The sequence below is a fragment of the Haemaphysalis longicornis genome, unplaced genomic scaffold (assembly GCF_048455015.1).
Source record: "Haemaphysalis longicornis isolate Haplotype H1 unplaced genomic scaffold, Haemaphysalis longicornis Haplotype H1 scaffold_6, whole genome shotgun sequence".
Lineage (NCBI taxonomy): Eukaryota > Metazoa > Arthropoda > Arachnida > Ixodida > Ixodidae > Haemaphysalis > Haemaphysalis longicornis.
Window position 1 is genome coordinate 210,203,835 of NW_027526407.1, and position 27,551 is coordinate 210,231,385.

At 49.6% G+C, this 27,551-nt stretch overlaps 1 protein-coding gene across 3 annotated transcripts in view; it reads right to left on the bottom strand.

Annotated features, from left to right (window-relative positions):
* LOC144141332 (methylthioribose-1-phosphate isomerase) overlaps nucleotides 1–27,551 on the bottom strand; it is a 52,940-nt gene that overhangs the window by 22,917 nt on the left and 2,472 nt on the right. For 2 of the 3 annotated variants that reach the window (XM_077672910.1, XM_077672911.1), the window contains 4 exons: nucleotides 26,661–26,906; nucleotides 24,604–24,692; nucleotides 16,820–16,955; nucleotides 7,731–7,969 (listed from right to left, as the gene is read on the bottom strand). In XM_077672910.1, the coding sequence (XP_077529036.1) occupies nucleotides 7,731–7,969; nucleotides 16,820–16,955; nucleotides 24,604–24,692; nucleotides 26,661–26,906 (710 nt within the window). The remainder of the gene's footprint in view (nucleotides 1–7,730; nucleotides 7,970–16,819; nucleotides 16,956–24,603; nucleotides 24,693–26,660; nucleotides 26,907–27,551) is intronic. The other variant, XM_077672912.1, reaches the window with a different exon arrangement.

Here is a 27,551-nt window from a genome sequence, read left to right on the forward strand (position 1 = left end):
CTCAGTGGCTAAGGCGTTGCGCTGCTGAGCACGAGGTCGCGGGTTCAATTCCCGATCGCGGCGGCCGCTTTTCTGATGGAGGCGAAAAGCAAAAACGCCCATGTGTACGAGATTTCGGCGCACGATAAAGATCCCCAGGTGGTCAAAATTAATCCGGAGCCCTCCACTACGGCGCGCCTCATCGCCTGCGTTGCGTCAGCGCGTTAAACCCTACAATCAATCAATCAATCATGGTTGCCAGCATGATTTTTTGGAAGGACACGTACGGCTCGTAGATCTAAAAATTTCGATTTAAAAAGTTCTAGGGCGTTACAGGAAAACCGTTTCTCGTTAAGGCGCTTAAGGGATGCCCTTTCATTTGGGATAGAGAACATATACTCGACAAAAATTGGTTGTCTGTCCCTTGAAACGACGACTTGCATTAGAGCTGCTGTACTGCTACCGTAGGGAACCACTAGTTGCAATGCCTCGTAACTCCAAAGTGAGCACTTTCCAGGCACGAACAATGCAACATGAAAACACAGTACAAGGCACTTCATTGGAAGTCAGAACCACATGGCGAGCTTGTAAAGCGTGAACGATACGTTGCAGAAGCAAGGCTCGCACCACAGACTCTGCGCTGTGCCATTCAAGGGCCGCTGGCTGTGGCACCCCGACCAGCACGCACAGTGAGGCAGCTCTGCGAAAGCCTGTGGCGAGCATCAGGGATACGCAGCGGCTTTTGCTGACCGCTCATCGCTTCAGTAAAGGGGAGGAAACACTACGCCCATTTGTCCCCTGTGGCTAGAACGTGCCATAATTATGCACACACCAAGTGCATGCAAAAAAAGCCACAACCTCTTGTTTTCAAACTAACGGAGGCGCTGTCAAAAACAACAAAAGTGGCAGCAATTGCTTTACCAGAAGCTGCATTAACGTGTAAGCACCCAGTCGCAGGTTTTTTTGAAACTTTATTTATTGATACAGTTAAACCTGGATGTAACGAATTCCTGGATTTAACCAAGTTTTCCAATTCCCCATCGCCATCCCATTGAAACCCGTGTGTTTGCGACCTCTAATTTTTTAAAATTTTTCTGGAAAATTGGCTGGAGAAATGCACCAATACAGCGAACTTCGCCCGCACTGCACACAACCGTGCAGTGCGTGCGTGCGTGCGGTGCCGGTTCGAGACTTTTGTTGTGCCAGGCGCCTGCGTGTTGCCGCATAATCGGGTGCCTCCACTGCTGCCTGCGGAGTCGCTTCGTCGGTGAAGAGTGCTGCTGCCACAAAACGAAAAGTTTTCCCTTTTCAAGACAAGCTCGCACTTTCCAATGCCGTCTTCGCCGGCGAGAGAAAAGAACGTTGCCACCCGGTACAGTAAACAATTTTGAGTGCGGAAAGGCAGCAGCGGCAGCGGCCTGTTCGCAGCTCTAACCAGACATCTACCCTCGTTGCAGGTTAGTGCCTACTGAAAAATGCGTTCTTAATTCACGTTTCTGCTGCTATTGCTGCCGCTGCTGCTGCTGTTGCTGCCATTGACCGATTTTTCATTTCACTGTCAGTGTGTATGGTATAAAAATTGAGCCAATGTCTGACACTTGTTCTTCGTGTAGGGCCGTCTTTCACGAGGATGAGCCGAATGTAAACTGTGCTGAGTGTTCAGGCACGTATCATTTCGGAAAATGTGCTGGTGTGACAGAAAAATCTTCCAAAGGAAAGAGTAAAGCTGCAAGGAAAACTTGCCGATGCCCTCAGTGTCGCGATGTTGGACCCCGTGCTAGCAACAGCGAAGGTAGCGACTCTGAATTGGACATCAAATCGGCTCTTGCGTCCATCATCGAGAAGCTAGACAGCTTGCCTATCCTAGCGCAAAAGGTTGAAAAGATGGAGCAATCACTCCAGCACATATCTGACAGGTTTGATGAATTTGAAAAACAAGTTGGCCGTCAAGAAAGTGAAATCAAAGAACTGAAAAAGAGAGTAGCGGAGCTTGAGGCAAAAGAAGACATGAACCAAAGACACAGTTGCAACAAGAAGTAACTGAACTTGAGTTCCGAAACAGACAGCTTAACTTGGAAATTCATGGTATTCCTGCTGTGGCTGGTGAGGACCTGCTCGCCTTGTTGAATAGCGTAGCGGAAAAACTGGAAGTTCCGCCCCTCGCAGAAGCAGATATCCAGACTGTTCACAGGCTTCCAACAAAGCCAGATAAGGTTCCGGGCGTAATCGTCCGTTTTACGAAACAGGCTGTGAGGGATGCTTGGCTCAAACAAGAAAGCAAACTAAAGGGGAGCGGACCACCCATGTTTATGCAGGAAAGCCTCACGCGTCGCAACAGAGAGCTGCCTCGAGCAGCAAAGGAGCGTGCCAAAGATAAGGGGTGCCGTTTCACATGGCACAACAATGGAAGGATCCTTGTTCGCAAGAATGACGGGACGCGCATCATTCGTATCAAAACAACGGCCGACCTCGACCGCCTGTAGGTAATATGCTTCGTGCTTGTAGTGCCAGGAAAGCATTAAAATGACTCAATCTCACTTTTACCTTCCAACTGATTTAAACCGTATCGCTTCGTATTTTCCAACTACGTCGGTCAAGGCAATACACCTTAACTCGCGCTCGGTTAGAAATAATATGCAGTCTTTGGAAGAATTTTTCAGTGAATTCAATTTTAAATTTTCTGTCATAATGCTTAGTGAGACCTGGAGCACGGGCACGCATGATGTCTTTATGATGAATAGCTATAAAACACACTTTTTGAACCGATCTTCTGGTCGTGGTGGAGGAGTTGCATTACTTCTTGAGGCCAGCCAAAATGGTCAAATATTGAATTCTTACAGTGCAATCACACCCGACTATGAAATATTGTCACTCTTGGTGGGTAGATCGGTTTACTACCGCCCTCCGAATGGGGATATACAGTTGAACCCCTTTATAAGAGACACGTACCGGGGAGCAGTTTCTGTCTCTTATACGAGATGTCTCTTATAAGCAGGGTACCATGTTTTCACTTGCTAATCAGACCCTAGTTCAATGTGGGCACAGTATGACTAACATAAGCTCAAAAGAACGCTACAGCATGTTTCAAAAGATTCATTCTAATTATTGTTTGGTCCCAGAATTTATGAAACTTTGCTTCATGACTGTATTTACACTTTTTTACAACCGATTCTACAAGCTTTTTTTCCTTTCCTTGTTTGTGGAAGATGAATCGTAGATGTTGAGTTCACAAGCCTGATGAATAACCAGAGCGCACAGCTTCTTCCGCTGTGTGGTCAGGCTATTCATTACGCTTGCAGGACTCAACGTCTGCAGTGCTTCTTGATTGGGAGCTACGTGAGTAGGAGAGCCCGCATGTGTGATCGCGCTCCACCCAATGAATGGCAGTAAGCTTCAACTACTTCTGTCAGTTGCATTTCCATTGGCAGGGCTTCTCATTGTCATTTCATAGCTGACTGAACCACTTTGTGTTTGCTGAAGTTATAATAAATAGCGACTGCACCTGTCTGTCATCCACCTGTGTTTCCACAATGGAAGCAACTGCAATTAGTGACTGGTGACACTGCATCTGAAGTTAAAATGTCTGTTACAAGCGAGATTATTGATTAAACTTCAAGGATGACTTGTCCCTTATAACCAATCTTCTACATCCAATGTCTATTATAAAAGAGGTCAATTTAATGGGAAAGATAGGGCAGCCAACCATGTGGGTGAATAGTGTCTCTTATACCCATTTGTCTCTTACATCAGTGTCTCTTATAACGAGGTTCAACTGTACCTGTGTTTTTGGAGTTTTACGATAACTTTCTGTCATTTCTGGCAGAGAGTAGCTACTTTTTTGTTGGCAGAGGCGACTTTAATATCGATGCGAGCGCGAACAATAGATTTTCCAAACAATTTACCACCCTCTTAGTTTCGAGTGGTTTTGTTAATGCAATTAATGTGCCCACCAGGGTCATCGCTGATAGCCAATCCATTCTAGATTTATTTATTACAAATGCCTTACCACCAAAAATTGAAGATGGCGCCTTATCCTGTGCTATTAGTGATCATCTTCCTGCCTTCCTATGTATGGACAGGCCTCTAGAAACAGTAAAAAAACAAGAAGCTTTTACTTATCAATGCATAACAGAAGGTGCCCTTGAGGCTTTTTGCATGGCGGTAATTCAGCAAGATTGGGCCAGTATCACTACAATTAATAATGGTAACGAGGCCTATAATGTTTTTCTTGGTATATTTACGGAATTATACAAAACTCACTTCCCTTTAAAAACCCGTAAAATATCTCGCCGAATCCGAAAACCATGGATTACGCCAGATCTGAGGCAACAAATTAAACTTAGGTACAAATTGTACAGAACATTTCTAAATACACGTTCAAGTGGTGATTTTAAGTGCTTTTAAGCAGTTTAGAAATAAGCTAACACAACAACTGAGGTTAGCTAGGAAAGAATATTACTCGGCCTTGCTTGAAGCCAAGAATGTCGGGAATGACTTAGTATGGGCACGCTTAAACTCTCTGTTGAAGCCTGAGAAGCCCCAAAATCAACTTCGCAACCTAAACATTGACGGGATAGAACTCTCTGGAATTGAACTAGCTAATGCCTTCAACAAACATTTCACGACCATAGCGGCTAGCGGTTCATCGCAGGATGCATGCAAGTATATAAATGTGCACAATGATAAAACAATATTTCTTGAACTAGTTAGTGTAGAAGAAGTCATGTCAGTAGTTTCAAATTTGAACAACAGCCGGTGCCGTGACATTAACGACATCCAAGTAAAGCCCGTTAAATATGTCGTGGACGTAATTGCGCCAGTTCTCGCACATATATTTACTATTTGTATAACTACAGCTATATTTCCAGAACAAATGCAGATAGCAAAAGTAACTGTTCTTTACAAAAGTGGGGATCGTAATGACCTTGGAAATTACAGACCTGTGTCTATTCTTCCTGTTCCTGTGTCTATTCTTCCTGTTTTTTCTAAAGCGTTTGAAAAAATCTTCCATTGTAGATTGTCTAAATTCATTGATCAACATAACATCCTTACGGAAAATCAATTTGGTTTCTGCAAAAACAAATCAACAGAACTGGCGCTACTGCATCAAAAAGAATATATCCTTACACAATTTGAAAATAAGGCTCTGGTTATAGGAATTTTTGTAGATTTTTCCAAAGACTTTGACTTAGTGAACCATGAACTACTGATCAAGAAACTAGCGTGTTACGGTATTAGGGGCACTGCTGGTTTGTTGATAACGTCATATCTGTCTAATAGAACACAGGTTGTCCACATAAATGACGCTTACTCCAGTGTTAGCCCTGTGGTCTCTGGTGTCCCGCAGGGCAGTATACTGGGGCCTCCGCTGTTTAATCTTTATTTGAATGACATTGTAAATATTAGTGACACTACATTTGTTATTTATGCAGACGATAATAGTATGTTTTTTTCTGGCGATAATATTGATGAACTTATCTGTACACGCAATCTCACGATGGAGGCGCTGCACAAATGGTCTGATGCAAACTACATGCGAATAAACGAAAATAAAACAAAAGCAGTTATATTTCGCCCTAAAAACAAACCGGTTCCCTCTCATTCTACGATTAAACTAAATTCGCAAAATTTACAGTTTGTGGATAGCTTCAAATGCCCCTAGGTGTCGTGTTTTCCGCAAACATGTCGTGGGATAATCATGTTGATCATGTTATAAATAAGTTGGCTCGAATCACTGGTGTTGTTGGTCGTTTAAGGTACATTCTCCCCACATCTGTGAAATTGCTTCTGTACAATTCTCTTTTTTATTCCAATTTAAATTACTATTGTCAACTTGTCTGGGGTACCGCAAAGTATTCCTCTTTACATAAAGTTTATTTACTACAAAAAAAATTTCTTCGTCACGTTTATAACAAAGGTTATAGGGAGCCAACCAGAGACCTCTTTCTTAAAAGTGGTGTTATCAAAATCTTCAACTTGTACAATTATCGTTTGAGTAACCGATTCAAAATAGAAACCAAGATAAACATAAACTACATGTGTAATTTGGCCCGGTTGCAACAGAAAGAAATCAGTTACCCTTTCAGGAATAAGGAACCTTGGGCAGTCCCTACATCCCGTTTAAACACTGGGAAAGAGCACATACAGTGTACCCTGCCTTCTCTTTTAAATGTATTTCAGTGCGCCGATTTTGATATCTATAAATGTTCTAAACGTCAATTACGTGTCATGTGTACTAAAATGCGTTAATCTTTCTATGTCTCTCATTTGATTTCTTGTTTAACTGTTATTTTCATACCTGTAGAAAATAACGGGTATTAGCTTTTATTGTTACTTTTTTTCGGTTGCCTGTATAACTGTGTGTTTTCTTTTGTCGCGATGCTGCTGTCTGAGCAAAAAGGGGGCTGCGGCCTCGTCAAGCTGTCTGTGACAGCTTTTTTCTGCGGTTCCTTTTTCTGTATTTGTGTTTATGTATCCATATCTGTGTTTATGAAACAGAAATAAAGTTTCATTATTATTATAGTATTATTAAGTTCGCAAAAAAAAAAAAAAAGAAAAAAGAAAAGGCGCCCTTGTAGCGTAAGTTTGGCTCTTGAACCTCGTCAAGGCACTGAAAAGTGTCCGAAGGCAGAAGTGATCGTTCAGTTGCGCTTGTGAATACGGGGGTCAGTGACCTCTCTGGAACGCTGCGTATAGTGCCCAAGTTCATGTGAAAGCAGCAGGTGCCAATCACGCAGTTTTTCACTACGCATAAATCCTTCAAGAACGAGTTCACCTGCACTGATGTCTAACATTTTGGTTTACTTTCTGCTTCGTTGACACAAGCCCTAACACGAAACCTGCATGCAACGAAAAATTGTGAATTTTTGTCGACTTTGTTACATCCAGGTTTAACTGTACTGCAATCCCACATCGGTATTTTGGCAGGAGGGTACAAATAATGATAACATCACAAAAAGGCAAACAACAAATACATAGGTATACAAGAAAAAAATAAAGGACGAAATGTCAGCCCTAAGCTACTAAATTGAAGTTACATTCGAGTTAATAAATTAAAGTTAAATTCAAATTACTAAGTTACTAAATTCAAAATGGCATCCACAACCAGGGGCAGATCTCATCGATGCAATGGCAAACTGCATGGTAAAATTCGCAGCCTGTACAAGGCGCACTTGTAGAAACTGTGATTCGAATGAGGCTCGCCACGTGCACTAAAAACGAGCTTACAGTGCAGCAGCAGTGCGTTAATGTGACCCAGCATCCGACCACTCGACCACTCTACTCGACCACTCCAAACATACAACAGCGCTCGTGAATCGAACTATTAGTGGAGGCACTATCCGATTCACATTCAGATATTCAGCAACTCATTGGGCATGTCAGTGAGCCCCATTCCAGTCACAAAGGACATCTGCAAAACACACGAGATAGTGAAGAACTGCAAGATCTCGTGCTACGTTGACGTGCCTTGGGCAGGAGATATGGGTGAGCACTGAGGACACGGCCATCAGTGTTTCAACTGCACGCTAGCATTCCGGTTGTGTGGTCAAATGGGAGCCCAGTCGTGTTTGTTGGTGGTGGCTTCAGTGGCTGGCCGCAAATCGCACGACCATGATTCGGTGAAACCACGGGGAAACTGCTGGAAAGTGGCTGAGGAGCTGCCACTGCTTGGCCATTAATAACATCTCAGGAGCCCCCTTAAGGAGCCCCACTGGCATTGGGCCTCCGCACCCCTGCCTCCCGCCACCGACCTGGTGCGCATGTCGTGGACGGTGAGCCCTTCCTGGCGGCTGAGCGCGTCGGCCAGCTGGCCCAGGTGGGCCGCCATGTTGGCCAGGTTGACGGCGGTGGGCCGCGCAGTCTGCAGGTAGTCCAGCCGCGCCTGCACGTGCCTTGCCAGCTCCACGGGGCTCTCGGGGAGGGGCCCCCGGCTCAGCTCCGAGGCCAGCCCCAGGGCGGCCACCATGGCGATGGCCGGGGCACCCCGCACCTGCGCAACAAGGCCGCGCTCCGCTCAGCGGCCCCCAGCGGCCTCGCTCGTGACAGCCCGGTCTGAGCTGGGACGCCGTCCACCCAGGTTTGCTCTCTGATCCAAGACGCGCCATACCTGCTGCTTCCTTTCAAGGCTCAAGGTGAACAAAAGGAAAAGCACACACCTACCACTGAGAGAAACCACCTCTGTGGTTCCTTTCAGGGACTGCCCCTGCGCCTACATAGCTCCACAGGGCTAGACAATGTGCCAGCAAAAGGGGCAGCGGAGATCCTCCACAGAGAGGTGGGCTGGACGAGTGGCAGGCCCATCGGGCTTGGCACAACGTACAGCCAACTTAAAGGAGCCATGAAGAGAAAACACAAGTTTGGTTCATTCGAAAGATTGCCTCGTTAGAACCATAACGACACCACTTATAACGCAAACTTCGCTCAAATAAGCTACATAATTAGGAAAAACGGGAATGGTCATGCGACCCACCAGCTCATTTCCCGCAACAGAACCTATGCCGTCACATGGGCTAAGCTCTGCGATTGGCGGAGGCCGGCAAAAGCAAACGCATGTTAGGCAGGGCTTACAGTTTGCATAGCGAGCTAAATGCCTGTGAAACATACTGCACATTCTTTTTATGACAAAGAACGGTGGAGTAAACGGTTGAAGTTCCGAACGAACACGCAAGCGTGTGCGCCAATGCGTACGAAACAACCGCCTGGCCGAGCTCGACATCTCGCCGTCGCGCAGACGAATTTTCGGGTTCGAGGCGCTCTGACCTTGGAGGAAAAATGCCGTAAACACCGCGCATTGACGCTCGTATCTTTCTGGTCGAAGCAGAGAGCTCGCGCGAACGGCTTTCCATACACGACACCGGCCAACTGGCATAAGCGATACTGCTACTGAAGTTGAACTATTATTAACCGTAATAAAAATACGGCACATACGTACCAGTCTGTATTCGTCCGTGGCGACGGCGCTGACGAGGCAGCGGTGCCGACGGCAGGGCGTTCGTCTGGTCTGGCTATCGCGGAATGGTCGCTTTCCCGTCCACCGCGTATCGCACAACTCTTGCCGCTCGTGCACTTAGAAGCGTTGAGCGTTCAAGTGGTGTGAGGTTGTTAAATGCAAGCCCGAGCTCCTCGGCGAGAGTTTTGTTCTCCGGATCAGGCGATTCCATGACTAGGGCTGCGGGTGCACTAGGTTTTACTAGCATTTTTAAAATGGCCGCCGTCTCGGTCGACTCCCGCGTGTGGGTGCTATATGGAGTCGACATACTAAGTATCTGTTTCATGGACCGGCCCGTGTGACACCATTGCTCACGTCACCAAATGTGCAATTTTAGCGGGAGATTTAAAATTTTGGCTTAAATTGCCTTATTTCTCAGTGAATAAAGCATCATTTGCTTCCGGGAAAGCGCTTGGGGTACTATGAAACACCTAATCTTTCGAATAAAACAAACTTTTGTTTTCTCTTCATGGCTCCTTTAAAGCAGCTTGCAATGCACGGCACCAACTGCCTGTGTGCTCCACTGTTTCCTTCGGGGCTCCAAAATTATGGCACAGTACAAAAGTCAGAACACTGAACAATGTGCCACTTCACCAATACATACTGCCGCCGGTGGACCCGGGTTCAAATCCCAGACCAGGGGTGCTATTCCAGAAGGCCCGAGTTTGAGCGAAACTCGGGCAAGGCGGAGCTGTGGGGATCATAATGAGCTCGTGATTTCGGGGCAGGGTTAACACGCATTAAAAACGCCATTCATGCTATTTGCTGATTATTGAGGTGACGTAATCAGCCCAGGGCAGCGCGCACCAAGGATGCGCGGCTAGGGCGTGGCGCACCTTTCAGTGGTTTCTCTCGCTCCCCTGCTACACCGGTGGCTACTGGGGGTGCGCAAATCTAATTACTTCATTTTATTGCACTTTTACTTTATTAATCTGTATTTCACTGCAAAGTCCACTTTATGTTTTATTTCATGCGTTCGTATGAGCTTTTTGTTTGGAATTTCTCGTCCTAAGAAGTAGTTTCTGCCGTTGGTGGCACACAGTGCAATCACGTGACTAGCCGACTGGCAAAAAAAGAAAGCGGGTGATGAGAGCACGCCACATTCAAAACAGTTGCTGCTCGTATTACGTTATCCAAACCCTCAGATTTTCGACACAAAATTTGCTCGGTGCGGTCCAGTCTGCTTACGTGCTTTTAAGGTGAAACCCTGGTCAGACGTATTAGCAACTTCTTTTTTAATTTATTGCACTTGTGCCTTTTTCCTCGCTTTCGTTCCTTTTTCTTTTGGCACGGATTACTTTAAACAAATTTTTTTATGCTGTTGCGTGTTTGCGTCAGTTTATTCCCTTTCATTTGTTCGTCTTAGTGTGCAAGCAGACTGGAACACGCCACAGCCTCCCTAGAATCGGGGTTCCGCGAGGGTGGTGTGCACCTGTCCTACTCCCGTGACATCACGTTCAGGCCTCACGCTGCACGCACTATCCTACAAGTGTTACTGTTCGAATCCAGAGTGTTACGAATTTTGCGAACCGGGCACATTAGTTCCGCAAAGGTCCAAATTCCAGGCCCACCTCCCAAGTGGCCATGTGTTACGAATGAAGGAATAGCAACAAGGAAAACGACTTTTCAGGTTTGTTTTCTTTATTTCATTTTGCTCTTCACTGCTCTTGCTTGAAGAAGCTCTCCACAGTCGTTTTTTTTTTTTTTTTTTTTGTCGTAGAGTTCAATTCCCTCGCAACCCTCTCTTCCTTCGCGCTTACCCTCCCTCTGGCGTCACGCGGTTGCTTTATTTCTTAGCTCTCCCCTTCACTCGCCTTCCATGCTCTGCTTCCTACCACACGACGGTGATGCTGAACTAAACCCGTTGACAGGTGTTAGATCACCTCTCACAATAGGCACGCGCCGTTCATTGTATTGTAGAGAGGATATTGAAAAGAGGAAACAGGCCATCAAGCTATCGGGGTATTCGCCGTACCAGCATTGACCATGTGGAAGAGGAAGGCAGGATTATGTCCAATCCAGACACGGGGATATGCGCCAAAGACGTGCCAGGGGAAGAAGATGAACCCCATAAGGCGCATGCGCGAGAAACGAGCTGGGTTATCTCAACGCTCGGACCTGCGTTCCTATCGGCTTCACCCCTGCGAATACACCACGTCAATCGGTGTGTCGACTGTCTCCTTGACAGCATATGTAATACGTATGAGCTATCCTGTCAGTAACGTTTTTCACAAGACATGCGCGCTACGCAACCCCTCGAGGGAGACTGTCCGCCGCGCTGATGACAAACAAAACGCAGGGTCATGCAACGCTTCGTTCGGAACTGCTTTGCGAGCAGACGATAACTGAAGCGCACGCTCCGGCTGCAGATGGATAGACGTGCGGTAGGAACCTGCGGAAGCCATGTCTGCCCAACCACCTAGAAGAAAGGCGAGGTCTGCAAAACACGTCTCCACTGATTATATTGCGCACACACCCGCTGACAGTCGACTGGTGACGGTCGATGGTGCGGTCACTGCCAAGGCTTCCCTAAAAGTTGCCCGCCGCATAAAACCGCAGCGCACGCTACACTTGCTCCTCGACGGTCGTGGAGCTAAAGCCGCCTCTAAGTCATAGCAAATGGGGGTTTCTCGCCAAACGACTGTACACCGAATGCAAAGCACTTTTCGAGAGAAAGAAACGGGCTCGAAATTCCTATTTCGTTTAAAAGACCTGTCGGGGCAGAAATATGCCTCCTACGGAGACCATAAATATAAACCACGCCGCAGCAGCGGCCACCACGGGCATCCCGAGTTCAGCTCGGCCGTGGAAAACCACACCGAGTTTCCTCCGAGTTCTAATGTCAGTCAAACACATCCAGCCCCTTCGGGGGCACAGCGTAACAACCAAAGCCACAGCCACCCCTGGCGTCCGCTTTGTGGGGGCGTAGCGTTGTAGCCACTAAGTCGTCACTTGATGCCCCCTAGCAGCGACAATTACATAGCACAAAACAAAAATGAAGTTCCCAGACCACCGTCAGCTAACAGTGTCACAGTCGCGAGGGTGTTCGGTCTGAACTGGAGTTCACTATTGTACAAGCCGACAGGAGAGGCAAGAACGACACGATTTTCCCATGGGAGCCTTCTTCATACACCGTGAAAGCATACTCAATGACTAATGACACAACTTCAACCCCTAAAACGCACTCGCCAATTCTCAAACACGCTCTTCAATTGACCGGGACGATTTCTGATAAGCGGCCGCCGTGCACACTCAAGCAAGCCGTAAACAAAAGCCATATTTGATGGTCGGGGCAGGGCGCGTTCCATTCGCTACAGTGAACCCGCTTGATGACTTGGTTTGCGCTTTCACAGAGCTGCACTGGGACTGCCCTCAGGCCACGTTGCAAACATAATTCAGTGGAAGAACAGAACACTGAGAAAAACGGACTGCCCCTTACCGGGTGCGGTCAACAGCCACGCTGGGGATGTCAAAGTAGCAGTGGGGTTATCTAGTTTATGCTCGGGAATGAGCATTGCAGAGCGATTTCAGAGGGTGCTGCATGCGGAAGATAGCAGGCGCCATACTTTATCAACGTAAGCGGCCCCAACGCAGCGCGCTCACAATGCCAGGCGTGCTGCGCATGATCCCGGCGGTTTCGCTCGAGATGCATCGAATGCTCCACTATGTGTACTTTCATAACGCAAGCAGCTGGAAACTCGGGAGTAGGCAAAACTCGGGCCTTCTGGAATAGCGCCCCAGGAGAAATTTTCCTTCAACTGCGAAGTTTCTGAGAAAGCTGTACATCGGCTGCATTTAGGTGGATGTCGAACTTTCCTTTGCACTGCTTTTCACTAAGCAACACCTCTTGCTGCCTCACAGACGCACAGTTTATAGTACATGTAGTATCGCTGCAGTCTGCTCTGGTTGCTTTTGTACTTGGCTAGCTTTATCACCCCTCTTTGTCTATTTTATGGAAGAAAGCCATAAATGTGAGATTGCCATTTTCACGAGCCCATCCGCAAAGCAGTCGGCCCACTAGCCAGTGTGTGGGCACTTGCAACACTTCTTAAGGATTTTGCCAGGGAATTCTGTAGGGCTACGTAACAGCATGCCCAGAAGCAATCCTATCCTGCCGGTTACCTGCAGCAGCTCTCAATGGTGTCCCACAGCCAGGATAAGCGTGAAAGAAATCACACCTGTACAATACTGTGGCAGAACGCTGGAGTGTCGAAAAGAATTTCCAATTCAAGGAAACGCATGGGCCCACATGCAAATGTCGCAACAAGTCCTTTCTTTGCTGAAGGCCAGCCAGTCGGGCGCATTTTGAAACAGCTAAAAGCCCGCTTCAAGTCCACACTGCCCCTCCAGTGCACGGCCAGCCAGAGAAGGAAGAGGCTGCAATGGACGCCTCCCAAGCTGAGCAGTCTTGCCTGCCGCTGGGTGCAACTGAACAAAGACCTCGGCACTGCTTGCAGCAAGCATGCAACGCCACCCCCGGCCGTAGCCTTCGTTGGCTTCCAGGCTCGGTGGGCCACATGGCTCGTCACAGCCAACAAACAGCAACGAGCACCGCTGCTCCAGGCCCGCCCACCATCGCCACCAGCGGGCTGCGGCCCGCATCACTGCTCAGAGGCAGCGCTGCTGTGCCGTGGGAACAGAGAGGGACGGAGACTGCCACGTGTGGGCGGCCCACAACCAGCGGGGAAGGCCAACAAGCCGATGCAACAGCAGCCAGCTCACTGGGCAGACAGCGACCACCACGACTGCTGCGTCAATCCACCAGTCCAAGGCACCCTTGCCAACCTCCCACACACCCGGTCTACCCCCCTCAAGCACGGCCGTAGCCAGGGGGCTGTTTCAGTGCTTCCCCCCTTCTGCACCCTCTGCATTTCGGCCTTGTTTTTGCTCCCACAGTTCGTACTCTGCATCAGTACATCAATATGAAAAAACAAAAACAGGAAAATTACGCAAGAAAATAAAAATGAAATCGTATTTGCGCATGGGTTGGCCTTGCTTTTAGGTTTTTTCTTTTTTTGGCCGGCGGCGAATAACACTCTCTGACAAACAGTTCTGGCTATGCCACTGCTCTCAAGTGGCACCAAAGACGTCATCACAGTGGAACCACCCTCCAGCAGCAGTCGTTGACACCAACAATTTAGAAGCGTTCAAAAAACGGCTGCGCGCGCACTTTGGAGTACAGGCTGCCTACTCTGCACTGTTGCTGTCGTTGTGTAGATCTTTTTAGTTTTTTGTACGTGCCCGTTTGTTTCGCTGCTTGTAATCAAAAGTTGTTCCCTTTCTTCTGTCCTTGTATACTATTGGATAACACCGCTACCTTTTTTGTGTTTAATTAATGCCTGTGAAGAAACCTGTTGAACACTGTTCTCTGCCAAAAAAGTATACGACGTACCACTCCCCTCTCCAATATATTTATTTATTTATTTATTTATTTGAGTACCCTAAGGGCCCCGAGAGGCATTACATAGGGCCAGCCAGTCGGGCGCATTGATGTATACAAGGTATACATCAATACGTGTAAAAAGACCGCACTGAGCAAACAGACACAACTGGGCAAAAGATACATTTGGAAAAAGAAAAAAGAAGAAGAAACGACAGGAAGTTACCACACAGCACATTTCACACCTGCAGTACATTCCAGTCCCAAGAAGTACATGTGGCAGTTGATCATCAACACTGCACTGGTAAACGAGATACAACAGGGCTCACAAGAAGTATCAGTGGGAACTTTACACATTCAGAAATGTATGCAGGGCAGATTGGAATTCAGACGTGTCATTTATCGCTACAATCTCGCGGGGTAGCTCGTTCCACTCGCTTATGGATAGCACAAACGGGGAATTTTGGCATTTTTTGGTTCTTGTGAATATGGGCGAGGCTTTACGATCGTGGTCAGTGTGATTGGACACATAATGGGCTGGAAAAAATATGAGCACACGAAAAAGATGTAACACCATGATAAAGAGAGTGAAAAAAGGAGGTCAAACGGAAGAATTTACGACGAGTGCTAAGGTCTGGAAGACTAAGAATCTGTTTTAATGCCGATGCACTTTGGTATGGCGAGTACGAGCGCAGAATGAACCGGGCAGCCTTATTTCGAACGGACTCGATACAGTCGGACAGAATAGCTGTGTGAGGGTTCCACATAATAGAAGCACAGTCGAGGGTTGTGCGGATGAGGGAAATGTATGCGCGAAGTCTGGTGACATGGTTCGCAAGATATAAACGGCGCTTTAGAAAGCCAAGCTTTTTTAGTGCCTTGTTTGTTATGTGCTCAATATGCAAGGCCCAGTTTAAATCGGGAGTAAATATCACACCTAGATACTTGAAAGAATGGGTTTGTCCAATTGTTGAACTGCATAATGTGTATTGATGAAGTGGAGTATTTAGCTTCGATGAAAATGTCATGACCTTAGTTTTCTCTGCATTAATTTCCATTTTCCACACGTGGCACCATTTCGCGAGGGTATTTAAATCGCTTTGTAGAATAGCTACGTCATCGGCGGTAGTGATAATGCCCTTTGGGCCATGAGGGCACATGAAATAAATTGATTGATTGTTTGATTGTAGGGTTTAACGCGCCGACGCAATGCAGGCGATAAGGCGCGCCGTAGTGGAGGGCTCCGGAGGGCTCCGGATTTTGACCACCTGGGGATCTTTATCGTGTGCCGAAATCTCGTACACACGGGCGTTTTTGCTTTTCGCCTCCATCAGAAAAGCGGCCGCCGCGGCCGGGAATCGAACCCGCGACCTCGTGCTCAGCAGCGCAACGCCTTAGCCACTGAGCCACCGCGGCGGGTGTACATGAAATAAATAAATAAAAATAAAAGTGAACAGAATGCATGGGTTGGCAGCCTAGTTCTACTATCACGGTACGATGACATCGTAGTTACATGTGTTTCAGCGGCCACTGCTTCACCACCCCACACAGTCTCACGTTTCACACACAATAGATATCGCCAAATGTGAAATTCATGTTTCCCAACTCCTAAAAATAATAATGCATTTGTACTGTCTATTAGATTTACTGTTTGTAGATTGTTCCAGTCTGCCATAAGCACAGTTGCCACACAAGTAGAGGAGCCCCAAGCACTAGCAAATAAGGCCGCACAGAATCTTGCCAAGAGCTGTTATGAAAAGGTGCTTGGTCGCTGAACAATGTTTGCAGCTAAGGCAGCCGGATTAAAATATCCACGCTCTTTGATGGCCAGAACGTCCGTGAAAGGTCAGGGCATGCTTCAGGGAGCTTGAATGTTAAAGGGCTACTGGAGCGCTTTGCAGAACTTTGCAGTGCCGGTTGCAATGTCACCAACCTCATCCCAAACTTTCAATAATTAGGCAAAGTGAGAAGCAAGTCTACTGCCAGCCACACGAGGGCACTTGTCCCATTGCCGGTACTAGCTCGCGCGATTGGTTGATTCGCACAAGGAGAAACAGACCTGTCACTTGAGAAAACAGCACTCCTGAAGTTGGGCTGCATCCCTTGGATGCTGAAATGCACTTGGCACAGAAATTGCTGCTTGTCCATATTCCCAATGACGGCATGTTTGTCCAAATGGCGGGAAAATTGAATTGTTCGCCGTTGTTTGTGGATTTTTTTTTCAGTAGAAAGTAACAACCTTTGCTGCTAGATAGGAGTCAAGAAAGTTACCAAAGACCAGTTATTCCAAATAAAAAAAAGTAGCTTGTTAAAGCGGCCTTGAATATGTTACATCAGTATAGTGTGGAATTTGTGGGGTTTTTTTTCCCATTTCTCGTGTTTTTTTTCTCCCGTCCGGAATGGGGCTGAGTGAGCCCTTCAACTCTGCCATCAAAGCGCAGCGGAGCAGGCGAGAAGCCGGGCGCACCGACCTTCATGGAGTGGATGGCCTCCCAGGCAGCCTCTGCATCAGGCACCGCCACGTAGCAGCTCTCGTGCGGAAGCCGCAGCTGGTCCAGGATCTCCAGGGAGCCCGCACGGTACCGGATGGCCTGCAGCATGCTGCCTCTGCAGCAGGGACACGGGGGGCGTAGACCGAGTAACTGCTGTGCACTACCGTGAAGACAAAGTACAACCATGCTTAACTTGAAAGCATCCCGAGCTTCATTCCAGCCACCAAGAAGGACGACTCTTTACATACGAAGAGTGCAGCGAGTATGGGAAAGCAGTGCCATGGTGTGGCAGCAGCGATACGATGTGGGCCAGCACTGAACAGTGTCAACTGCACGCTGCCATGCGAGTGACGAGAGGCCCCGCCGCAATCGTCCAGTCGTGTGTCCTAGCAACGGGCTGCCAATTGCACGTACGACATTGTGCCACACGTTTTCCTCCATTTCTCCACTACTTGTTTCAGGTTTACGATAACACTCATGTCACTGCTGTCTCTTAAAACTGGCACTTTGCCTTCATGGCCACTGCACCAACAGGAGCGAGCACACAACCACTCTTGGGTGCCCCCCCTGCCTCGCTGGAAAGATGGAGCGATCATTCCATACCAGGGACACAAAGATCTCCGCTTGTCCCGTCCCTCCCGTGGCTGCTGGCTTCTGTTTACTGCAGCCCTTGTTCTGTCAACGACGTACCAACCGGCCTAACCACACGTCCCGCAGACATCTAGCAAGCTTCTAGGTGGTGCCTGCAATGCCACGTCTAGCAGCCACGATAGCTACGCAACGCCTTCGTGTCAGCCACCAAAGTACATTTGCTAACTTGACACCACGTCTAGTGGCTGCAGCTGCCACCACACAGAAGCTGTGACGCTGCTTCCATGGCTGGGTGGGCCTGCAAGTGTTGCCAGTCCTGGGCAACCCCACGAGCGGTGCGAGGTCTCCGAGAGGATAGAATGGGTCGTAGGGGTAAGCATGAGTACAACAATCCCGTGCCCACCCACTCTGTGAAGGAGGATGACCAGCGAAGCTGGGCGCACTCCGAGGAGTGCACGAAAATTGAGCGTATGCTTCCTAGCCAGTTGGCTGAATGAAAGCCAGAAGGGACAAACACGCGGCTGCCTGCTTCCTTTTGAAGGCACCTCCTTCCCGTCTGTGCACACACCAGCCCAGAACGCTCCACCACGGTCAGGCTGCATCGGGTCGGGTGAGCACAATGGGCATGCCATCAGTAAGCGCAAGAAGCCCGTGCCTGTGTAAAACGGCGACCTGCATGGTGTGTGCACTAGGCCGGGAAAGCGTCACTCCAGGAGCCCTTCCAGAGGGAAACGCACAACTCCTGGGTGCAAAACAGTTGCCTTCTCTGCTGATCTGTCCACGCAGACCGTGGGAACCGAGGCATGCACAGCCTCGCTGCCAAAAAAACAACTGCCTGGTCCCCCCACAGCCACTTCGCAGACAGTCACAGCTAGTGAGGACATGGATGGATCACATGTCAGCAAGGGGGCAGTCAACAAAAATGGCTGGCACATGCACACACGTTCAAGCCAGAGAAAACAGGACGCCACTTTGTTGTCCCTGCCTTTCTTGAGCCCTCTTCCCCCACTTCTGTCTGGCTGGCGTGCCACGGAAGGATATTGGGTGCCAAAGCAAGCTGGCCTGTGCTGGTAGATAACCGTGCCCTCAATGCAAATACTCACAGCAGCAGCAGTTGTTTAAATGCTGAAAGTACGGTGGAGGGAAAAAGTTAGGAGATGGCATGACCTAATGCTGCCAGCCTTGGCAGGCCCACCTCCACTGATGCCGCTGCCTTGCCATTACTCTCTCCCAAGCCACCAGGATCAGCAGCCCAGCTTCATGCCAGTGTTTGGGGAAACACAGACCGGCACTCCCAACAAATTCGCTGGATGTGCAACAGTCTTCTCCATCCTTAAGGCCTATGCCAATCACAATATTTGGGAGCCACAACGTATGCACGCCGATTGTTTAGAAGCAAGACTGGCACGCACTGGCTTCCTACTGTGCCACAGCTGATAAAAAGACTGAACGCTCGAGCAGGAAGGACCAGCTCAAGGAGCCCAAAATGACGAGAGAATGGCGCACACTACTACAAGCAATGAGAGCACCACAGAAGCTGTACGATATGACGGAAGCAAGAAAGAAAAAAAAGAAATACGATGCCTTGCGGGAACAAGCCATCATCAGGCAAACAAACAAAGCAGAAAATGAAAAAATAGCCGAGTCTCCAAGAAGCCACACCTAGCAAACGAGCCACAACGGAGGAGCAGAAACACTGGGCTCCGAAATGCCACATGGGGAACACTAAGAGAACCCAAAACCTTGCCCAAGAAGAGGACTTGATAAGGAGGCCTACAAAAGGCCTCCCAGTCCACCCTTTCAGCGTGCCCTAGCCGCTAGCCCAAGCCGTTGCACGTGCCTGCCACAACAGCGCAAAGGGCCTCCCACCAGGGCTCAAAGCCCATCCCTGAGGGAAGCCAAATCATAATCCTACCCACGGTCAGCCAACACAAAAACGGAGCCGACAAAACTGTAAAAATTAGAGTTGCCAGAATTGCCCAACGTTGCAACCAGCAAGATTATAAAAAGAACCACCAGAACCTGAAACGGAAGGACAGAAGAGGACGTGTGAGCACCGGTGAAGCCCGAACAAAAAGGAGAGTAGCCTACAACCTACCCTTCCACATTCTCAGGGAGAACCACCGAAACGAGATCAATGCGACAATTAGAACAGCCCATGAAGCAGCACTTGGGCTGCCCATCTACACAGCTAATCAAAAACTGTACAGTCTCCTCAAGGTCAGTGACACCTTCGAATAAATAAGGGATGCAGAGGTCACAAAACAAGAACAAACGACTACTCAAAACACGCACAAGTCCAGCCATCCTATCCAACACTGGCTTCCCGGCAGAAAAAGAATCCATGAACAGAACCACAGAACTGTCACCCAACCACAGGAAGGGAATGAAAGCACTACCCATTCCCGAACACATGGAGAAAACCATCAACAAGGAAAGGAGAACAGCAAGAACAAATTTTCTCAGAGGAAAGTTCGGAAATCATGTAAACACGGTCTACAGTGCACTGCTATTGCAGCAGTTGTCGACTTCAAAGGGTCCCCCATAGACACTTAGAAGACAGGACACTCGCACAGCCTATAGCAGTGCAATCGTATTAGATGGGGAGTCGCAAACAACAAAAGCATAAATACCATCACAATCCGCTCTGAACCTATAATCCCAAAAGAGCTAAACTGTGTACACAACATTACATGGTGCGCTGCGCACGAAGGCCCGGAAGGAAGCGAGAGTGCGGACTCGCTTGCGAGAAGCCTCACCAACCGCAGCAACAAAGACCACTCGTGCTCCCTTCCGCCACACGCACCCTATGGAGAACCTCTTGAAAGGACCGCACTCCCCACATGGCACTACACACCCATGAGGCACAAACACTAAGAAGAATACAAACAAGCTTCCCGCTCCCACAGAACGCCAGGCTGGCGCTGACAGATTTAGTAAGGCCTGTCCTGAATGCAACCACAAAGCCGCCCTCTTCCACCCCGTGTGGATCTGACCACTTGGTTGGCCAACCGGGAACGACTCAACGCCTCATTCTTTAGAAACATGGGAGGTGGCCTTGAAAGACCAGCGCCACCCAATCCACAGGCCTTGGGCCGGGCCACAAGTTTCTGGGGCCCCAGAAAGAGGACTTCTCGCCTCCTGCCCCCCCCTCCCTCCCTCCCCCTTTCGCCCCCCAGAACCTCGCTAATGTTTTATTCAACTGAACTGTGTGCGCTAATGTGCGGGATAAAGAAAACCCCAGTTAGCTTTGCTAGAGAAAGTACTACCAGCCGTACCTAGTCCCAGCAGAATCCAAAGACTCATTCATGCCCAGGTTCTAGAACCACCACGCGGTACACAGACTCCAGCAATCCAAGTAAGGCTTTATTGTTTGGCAAATGACTGCTTGAGGGCAGCAGTGCTCCTTTCACTTGCTCAAGCCGCAGGGACTTGGATATCTGTCAGCACAGCCACGGGAAGAGCGGCTTCCAACGACCGGTCAATAGACGGTATTCGTTGAAAAGTTTAGCGGTCAATTTCTTCGCTTGGCAACACTAGAAACGGCCACAGACATGGCCGATGCGCCACGGACACGGCGCAGCCTGGGCCACTGCGGCCGCATGCCTAAGAAAAAAAAAAAGACACCGGCGTGCGTCATCTGCTCCGCTCCAATCAGATTCTAAACTGTGGCGCTAACAGAGATGTTATTAATCGCAATCACAGTGAACTCGACGCAATACTTTGTGTTCGGCGAAGAGTTCGTAACGTGAAACACAGTCATGTGTTTCACAGTCATGCTTAGCACGGACAAGTGCCGCCATCCCGCGGAGCCCGACGTATCGAGTGACGGCGCACTGTGGCCTCCGCGATTTGCTGCCGGCGGCGCGCCGCCGGTAGCCAATCGCGGAGGCCACGGGCGCACTCACACGGTTGCATGGAGGAGAAGAGGGGTGCCTGATCTGCGGGCCGTGCGCACAACGTCGCCTAGCAACAGACGCTTGGCCACAGATATGGCGGCGCACACTTGGTTGCCTGCATGCATTCCACGCCATTGAATAGCGAGGATACGCAATCCCCGAAACTGGGTTCTCAGTCATTGCGGCCGTCAGAGTAGGCACTCCTGGTCCGGCCAACGCCGACTGAATGCCCCAGCAGGCCTCCCGCAGGTCGGACCGGATGCGCCCGAAAGAGGCTCGCTGGAAAGGGGGTGCCAGTGGGAGGCCCAGGAGGGCCTGTCCTCCAGTGGGCAGGGCGCACGGCCAGCGAGGAAGCAAGTGACCACGCTGCCGGCGAGGCCTAACCCCACGGGGGCCAGGGGGGCCCCCACGACTGGTTAGGGGTAGCTTTTAGCAGACCTCCCCGTACTCGTCTGCTCGCTTGTGCGTGCATGCATGTGGTTCAGCGAACGTGCGCTTTGCGACACATACACAAGAGCATAGAGGAGGAACGATCCCTGGGCCAAGCAGTTCAGCATCAGTGTCAGTGGTTACAAAGATTATTCCGTTAGGGCCAATGGCCAGAAAATAGAAACATACACAGCAGCCAGAGCAGGAAATGGCTTTTGGAGCACGTCCCAACACATGAGCCCCCGGAACTGCCAAGGGCCGGCTATACAAGGGTTCGAGTTTCGGAACTAGACCAAAGAGGGCTTCATCTGTGTGGTGGTGGCAGAGAGCTGCACGCGCTCGTTGCCCCAAACGTCTGCACTATGCACTCGTCTTGATGTAAACGTGAGCAATCAGGTTTCCCCAGTTAATGAACGACTGAAAGGTTTTTACACCAAGGTGGCTCTTTGGTCTAACAGGGGAATGGTGTCTAGGAGGGAAAAAGGAAAAGGCGCATGCATACACGCATGCATGCACTCGTTGCTGAACGAGGCGACAGATCCAACATGGTGCACTGGGCTGCAGCAAGACACGTTTGTGGTGCGTGACCATAGGTCCCCGCACCGCGCTGTTACTTCCCAATGAGCCACATTTCGATGGGATCAGCTGGCAGCATACATGTTCGGTTGTGACTGAGGCAGAGTCTTACATTTTGTACACACACTGGTTTCCAAATTAACTGGCATTATGTACTGAATACCAGGATGTGTTTGCGACAGCCCGGCAAAATGGTGTGCACACAGGAGCTGGCACGCCCCTGTCGTGCAAGTACGTGTGTACGCATCGTGGGCGTAATGCCAGTGCAAGCGTGAATTTGGATTAATGCCCATTTGGATTAATGCTCAGCTTAAGTGGGCACGAACCTCACAAGGTGTTGCAGGGAGTTGAACTGAAAAGCCATCGATGCATGCATGCACTAGGACATTAGGCAATGTCGGCTGCAGTATGAATTGTGGGGTAAATTTCTTTTGGTAGCCCGTATGAACATGCACTCACTCGCAAGAATATTTTGTAACACTGCCACGACATATATTCAACACCGTGGCTTGCTATATTATCCGAGCACCTTTGTGGTGAACAGTAAGAAGACGCTCCTTGCCTTGTGGAGAAGCAAGCACTGCAAGTTGGTTAGTGGGAAATCTTAGAAGAATCAAGAATGCTGAAGTTGCAAGCAGCAAGTTTTATTTTTCTTTCAAACAAGCAGAAAATTGTTGTTGCTAAGCTACAACACCCTGACAACACGCTGGGAAGTGCTGCACAAGTTCCGTAAAAGAAATAGTACAAGTGGAGGCCTCTACACATGCAAAATGTGCACCAAAAGCTGCTCTGCACCAGAATGAGGAGCAGTTACAGCAGAAAGGCCCGACTTTGCGCTACTCCACCACTCATTGCTAGGAAAAAACCAGCGCAGGAAACTGGGGCGCCCTTTGTCAGCGCTTGAGGTTGTGCCCAAGTTTTCTCCGCGTTTTTTCCAGCAGTTGAAGCGACAAGCAATGCTAATAAACCTGATTAATATTGTTACAAGACAAATTACAGTGCAATTAAAAGTGCAGAAGGCATTAGACACATAACCAGGTATGTACAAATACTGTGCATAAAATGTATGCTCAGCCCTGCATACCGAACAAGTTTGGGGAAAAGTACTGCGAGGCATGCACTCATTGCTATGGCTGCAGCATGCCAACCAGCACAGCTACAGGCCTGCAAACTGCCGCACCTTTTTCAGGCAGAGACAGTGCCTGGTGGCCCATGTAAACATGCACGTAAACACTTGTCCACCAGTGCCCTCGTTCATAGAGACCCCCAAAGAGGTCTTGGCCAACGCAGGCAGCCACTGGGGCAGCCCAGATCTGGGTTGCAAGCAGGCCAGGCGTCAATGTGGAAGGAGCCGGCGCTCTACACACGGGCGTCTCTGCATGCTGGAAAATTGTGGGGAAAAATCCTCTGCGGGGAAAAATCAACCCGCCACACCATTCCCCTCGAATAAGGGGGTCGGCCCCACTGACACGGGAGGCATGCTCGGCGCAGCAGCGCACTCTGGGCACGCAGTGTGGCCCACAAGGGACGCACCACTGCCAATCCAGCAACACCTGCCATGTGGCCGGGGCCCGAGCAGCATGGACGCTCCTCATCAAACGTGGGCACCTCAAGGTGTGCAAGACTGCGGGGCACCACTTGCGTCCGGGGCTGCCACAAGGACTTGAATGGAGAACTCGGATGCGACCCGGTGGGACAGCCCTTCCCACTGGCAACGTCACCGTCCTCTGCCGCATCCTGGATGCTGCTACAAACTGCCTGGCACTTGGGGTGTCATTACAGCGTCCAAACGGCCAAACAGCAGAAAAGAATAGCTCAAGCTGGGCTACACCAGCAGCTGGCTGGCCCAAATTAAATGGTTTCAAAGACGCACGGCACTTTCAGGGGTGCCAGAGACACTGTACTTAAAAACCCCTCCGCTGCTAGTTCTGCAATGGACGGCAGTTCGTGTTCGTACAGACCCTGTGCAGACTTGTTCAGCACTGCTTCTAATGCCCACTCAGGAAAGCAATGCGTCATAGAGTTTCACACAGCGTGGCTAGGCAAACTGACCTGCACTCAGAGGCAGAATTCGACCACACTGGTCAAGGGGTTAGGAGACACCTTTCCTCCAGAGTTACTCAATACGAGCCAGTTGCACACCCTCGCCCCTCAGCTTCAATGAAGAGGCAAGGCGGCCTGATTCTGAAACGGCGACTGGTGCACCCATGCAAGAAGTGCTGTGCCCCTGCTCACATCACTCGCACAATGCACAACACAGGCACTCACTGGTGGCTGCCCTGCGCAGCACGCTTTGTGGCCGCACTGCCCCCAATGGCGTAAGAGCACGACGCTGCCGGGACATCCTGCTTGGACACCTGCGTGATGCATGCGGGCACACGCAGAGGCACTGGTGAAATAACTGCTCTCGCACAATTGCACTCAACACAAGAAACATGAACGTAGGCAGGTGACACTGAGCAGAAAACACCAATAAAGGCTGAGAAAACCTGTTCAGGCGTGTACTTCAACTACACAAACAGAAAAGTAAGGGGAGCTCATTTTGCGAGTGTAAGCACACAGTGTATCTATATACAAGTTCATTCATCTAACCTCACTTAATTGGCCCAATTTCTGTTCTGTGCGCACTGAAGCCAGCCACTATAGTTGGAACGTGCTAGGCTGAGAACGTACCAAACTCTTCTCGCAGTGCGGCGACTTTAGCTACAGCTGGCTCACACTCCTTATTCCCCTGGAGGTTTTCAGAGATGCGTGGCGCTCAAAGGGTTGGCACACATTGTTGCCATTCACACATCAAAACCAGGAAGCAAAGGTAGAACCCCGTAGAACCACAGTAGAACCCCGACTGTGCGTCTTCCTCGGGATTGTGAAAAAGCGTCGTAAAATCCGAACAACAACAACAACGACGCCTACGAGTGCAGTTTCGCGCGACAGATTTGCAGTAAACTTCAGTGCAAACTACAAACTAACGCTTTGCGGGACTCAGGAGCCCAAATCACCATGAAAAAGTAAATGCGTGGGGAATGGTATGCAGTGCAGGTGCCAATCGTGCTGCATTCAATCGAACCTGGGGCCGCAGTGCACTGCCGCGATTCCTGTCGGCCAGCGTGCATCATGGCGCACCCGATCGCGACAAACGCATGCGCAAGTCTCGGCCTGTCAGCGCCACCTCGTGTGGGAGAAATGCACACCTGCACAACCAGAGGAGGTGCCAGCAAGCAGAGGGGGAGAGGGATTGTGCGGGGGGGAGGGACGAAAGGTGAGACGGAGGGAGCCGACGTAGCAGGCTCAAGGTACGCGGAACGGGCCTGTGCTGCTTTCATTTCGTTGGCCGGCCGGTCGGTCGCACACTTCGCATGGTTCATAGGACTTCGCGTGACTCAGGCATAAAATCGCGTCAGATAACCAGGGTATTTAATCGTTGTTTATACGGGGAAATGATTGTCTGGGGGGTTGGATTTTGTATGATGGCTAAGGCTCTTTCCGCCGTTTCTGAAGACTGCAATCCAAAATTTTGCCACAGGCAGATTATCACGAGTGGCACTCAAAATTCTGGGAAAATTTCGATCGAAATCCCCAGACGAGAAAATATGCCTGAATTGGGCACCCGCGCACTCCGGCCTCGAGGGGAATGAGACGGCCCACGAACTCGCCCGAGGGCTCACGATCCGGGCAGGGCCTAACCTCTATCCCTATCACGGGGCTGGGTCTGCGAGGGATCGCCTGGTCACATTTCATGACATCACAACACACTACCGCCTCTCCCGCCGGATCTACCCACCGGCGGACCAGCAATTGGATAACCACAAAGAGCACATTTGGCGTTTCCTACAAACAAATAGCTTCCCCAACCCAGCTCGTCTGACACACATACACCCAACTCTCTATCCAACCGCGGCCTGTTGCCTGTGCGGAGATCACGCCCCCCTTTCTCACATCATATGGGCATGCCCACAAAATACATTCCCACTTATCACCTCTGAGGAGCACTGGGAGGCTGCGCTATGCAGCTCCGATCTGGACCTTCAGGTCCAGTTAATCGATAGGGCTGTGGCAGTCGCCGGTGAGTGGTGGATGCCACCGGCTACAAGCACCACCTGAATGGCATGGATCCAATAAAGTTTTATCTCTCTCTCTCTCTCTTATACGGGACTTCGCTGGAACTCGACTTGTCCGTCATAAAACCCAAGTTGTAAAACTACAACATATAAACATATAACCTCGGTTCCACTGTGGGTAACAATGCAGGAGACGTTTTTTTTTTTCTTAATACGATCCGGCTTTAGTTCGCATGCCTGCAGCATAGACATTATACCAATACTCACGGAGCCCCGTTTCTTCCTGATGAAGCGGTAGCGGGTCTTCCGGAGTGCTCGTGTGTTTTCAGGCTGCGGAGGTCTCCCATCTTTGGCAGCAGTCTCTCTCTGAGGCGCCTGGTACTGCGCTGTCCCCAGTATGCGAAGTGGGACCAGCTTCACCCCTTGGGGCACCAAGAGCCAGGACGGCGCCCGTTCGGCACCACCAGGATCCACAACCGCAGAGACAGCACTGCCCTTCCTGGGCTCCTGCGGCTGACGTATGAACAGGTGCGTGCATTAGCTCGATGAAAAGTACCACAACTACTCAATTAAAACATGCACCTTCCCCCCACCACCAAAAAAAGAAAAAAAAAAGAATCTGCCCCAAAATCACACGCAGGCATCAGAATTAAGTGCTAGCTGAAACAGCGCTAGTGGTTACCGACATAACAGCGAAACCATAACCACGCCCCTGCCCGAGCAAAGCATCAAAGATACAGCCCACAGCAACGCGCACAAGACAAAAAAATATAAATACATATACACCCGAGGTATATCTTTTTGTGCAATCGGCTTGCAAGGCGTTAGACACTATATCAATGCACGCACAAAAAAATACATGGAAATTGATGTGTGCGGGAGGCAATTCTGCTTGGGTGGGCGTGGCCGAGTTATCTGCGAGTGGTGAAGGTCGTACCACGCAGCCTTGCAAGGTGGATTGATTGCAGGGCTTAACGCGCCGACACAACGCAGGCGATGAGGCGAACTGTAGTGGAGGGCTCTGGATTAATTTTGACTACCTGGAGATCTTTACTGTGCGCCAAAAAGCCCAGAAAAATTAAAGGGAAGCTGCAGTAGATAGCAAACGTTCCTTTCCAGGCAGCAAGCCCGCACTTTTGTCAGCATGACTGAAGCAGG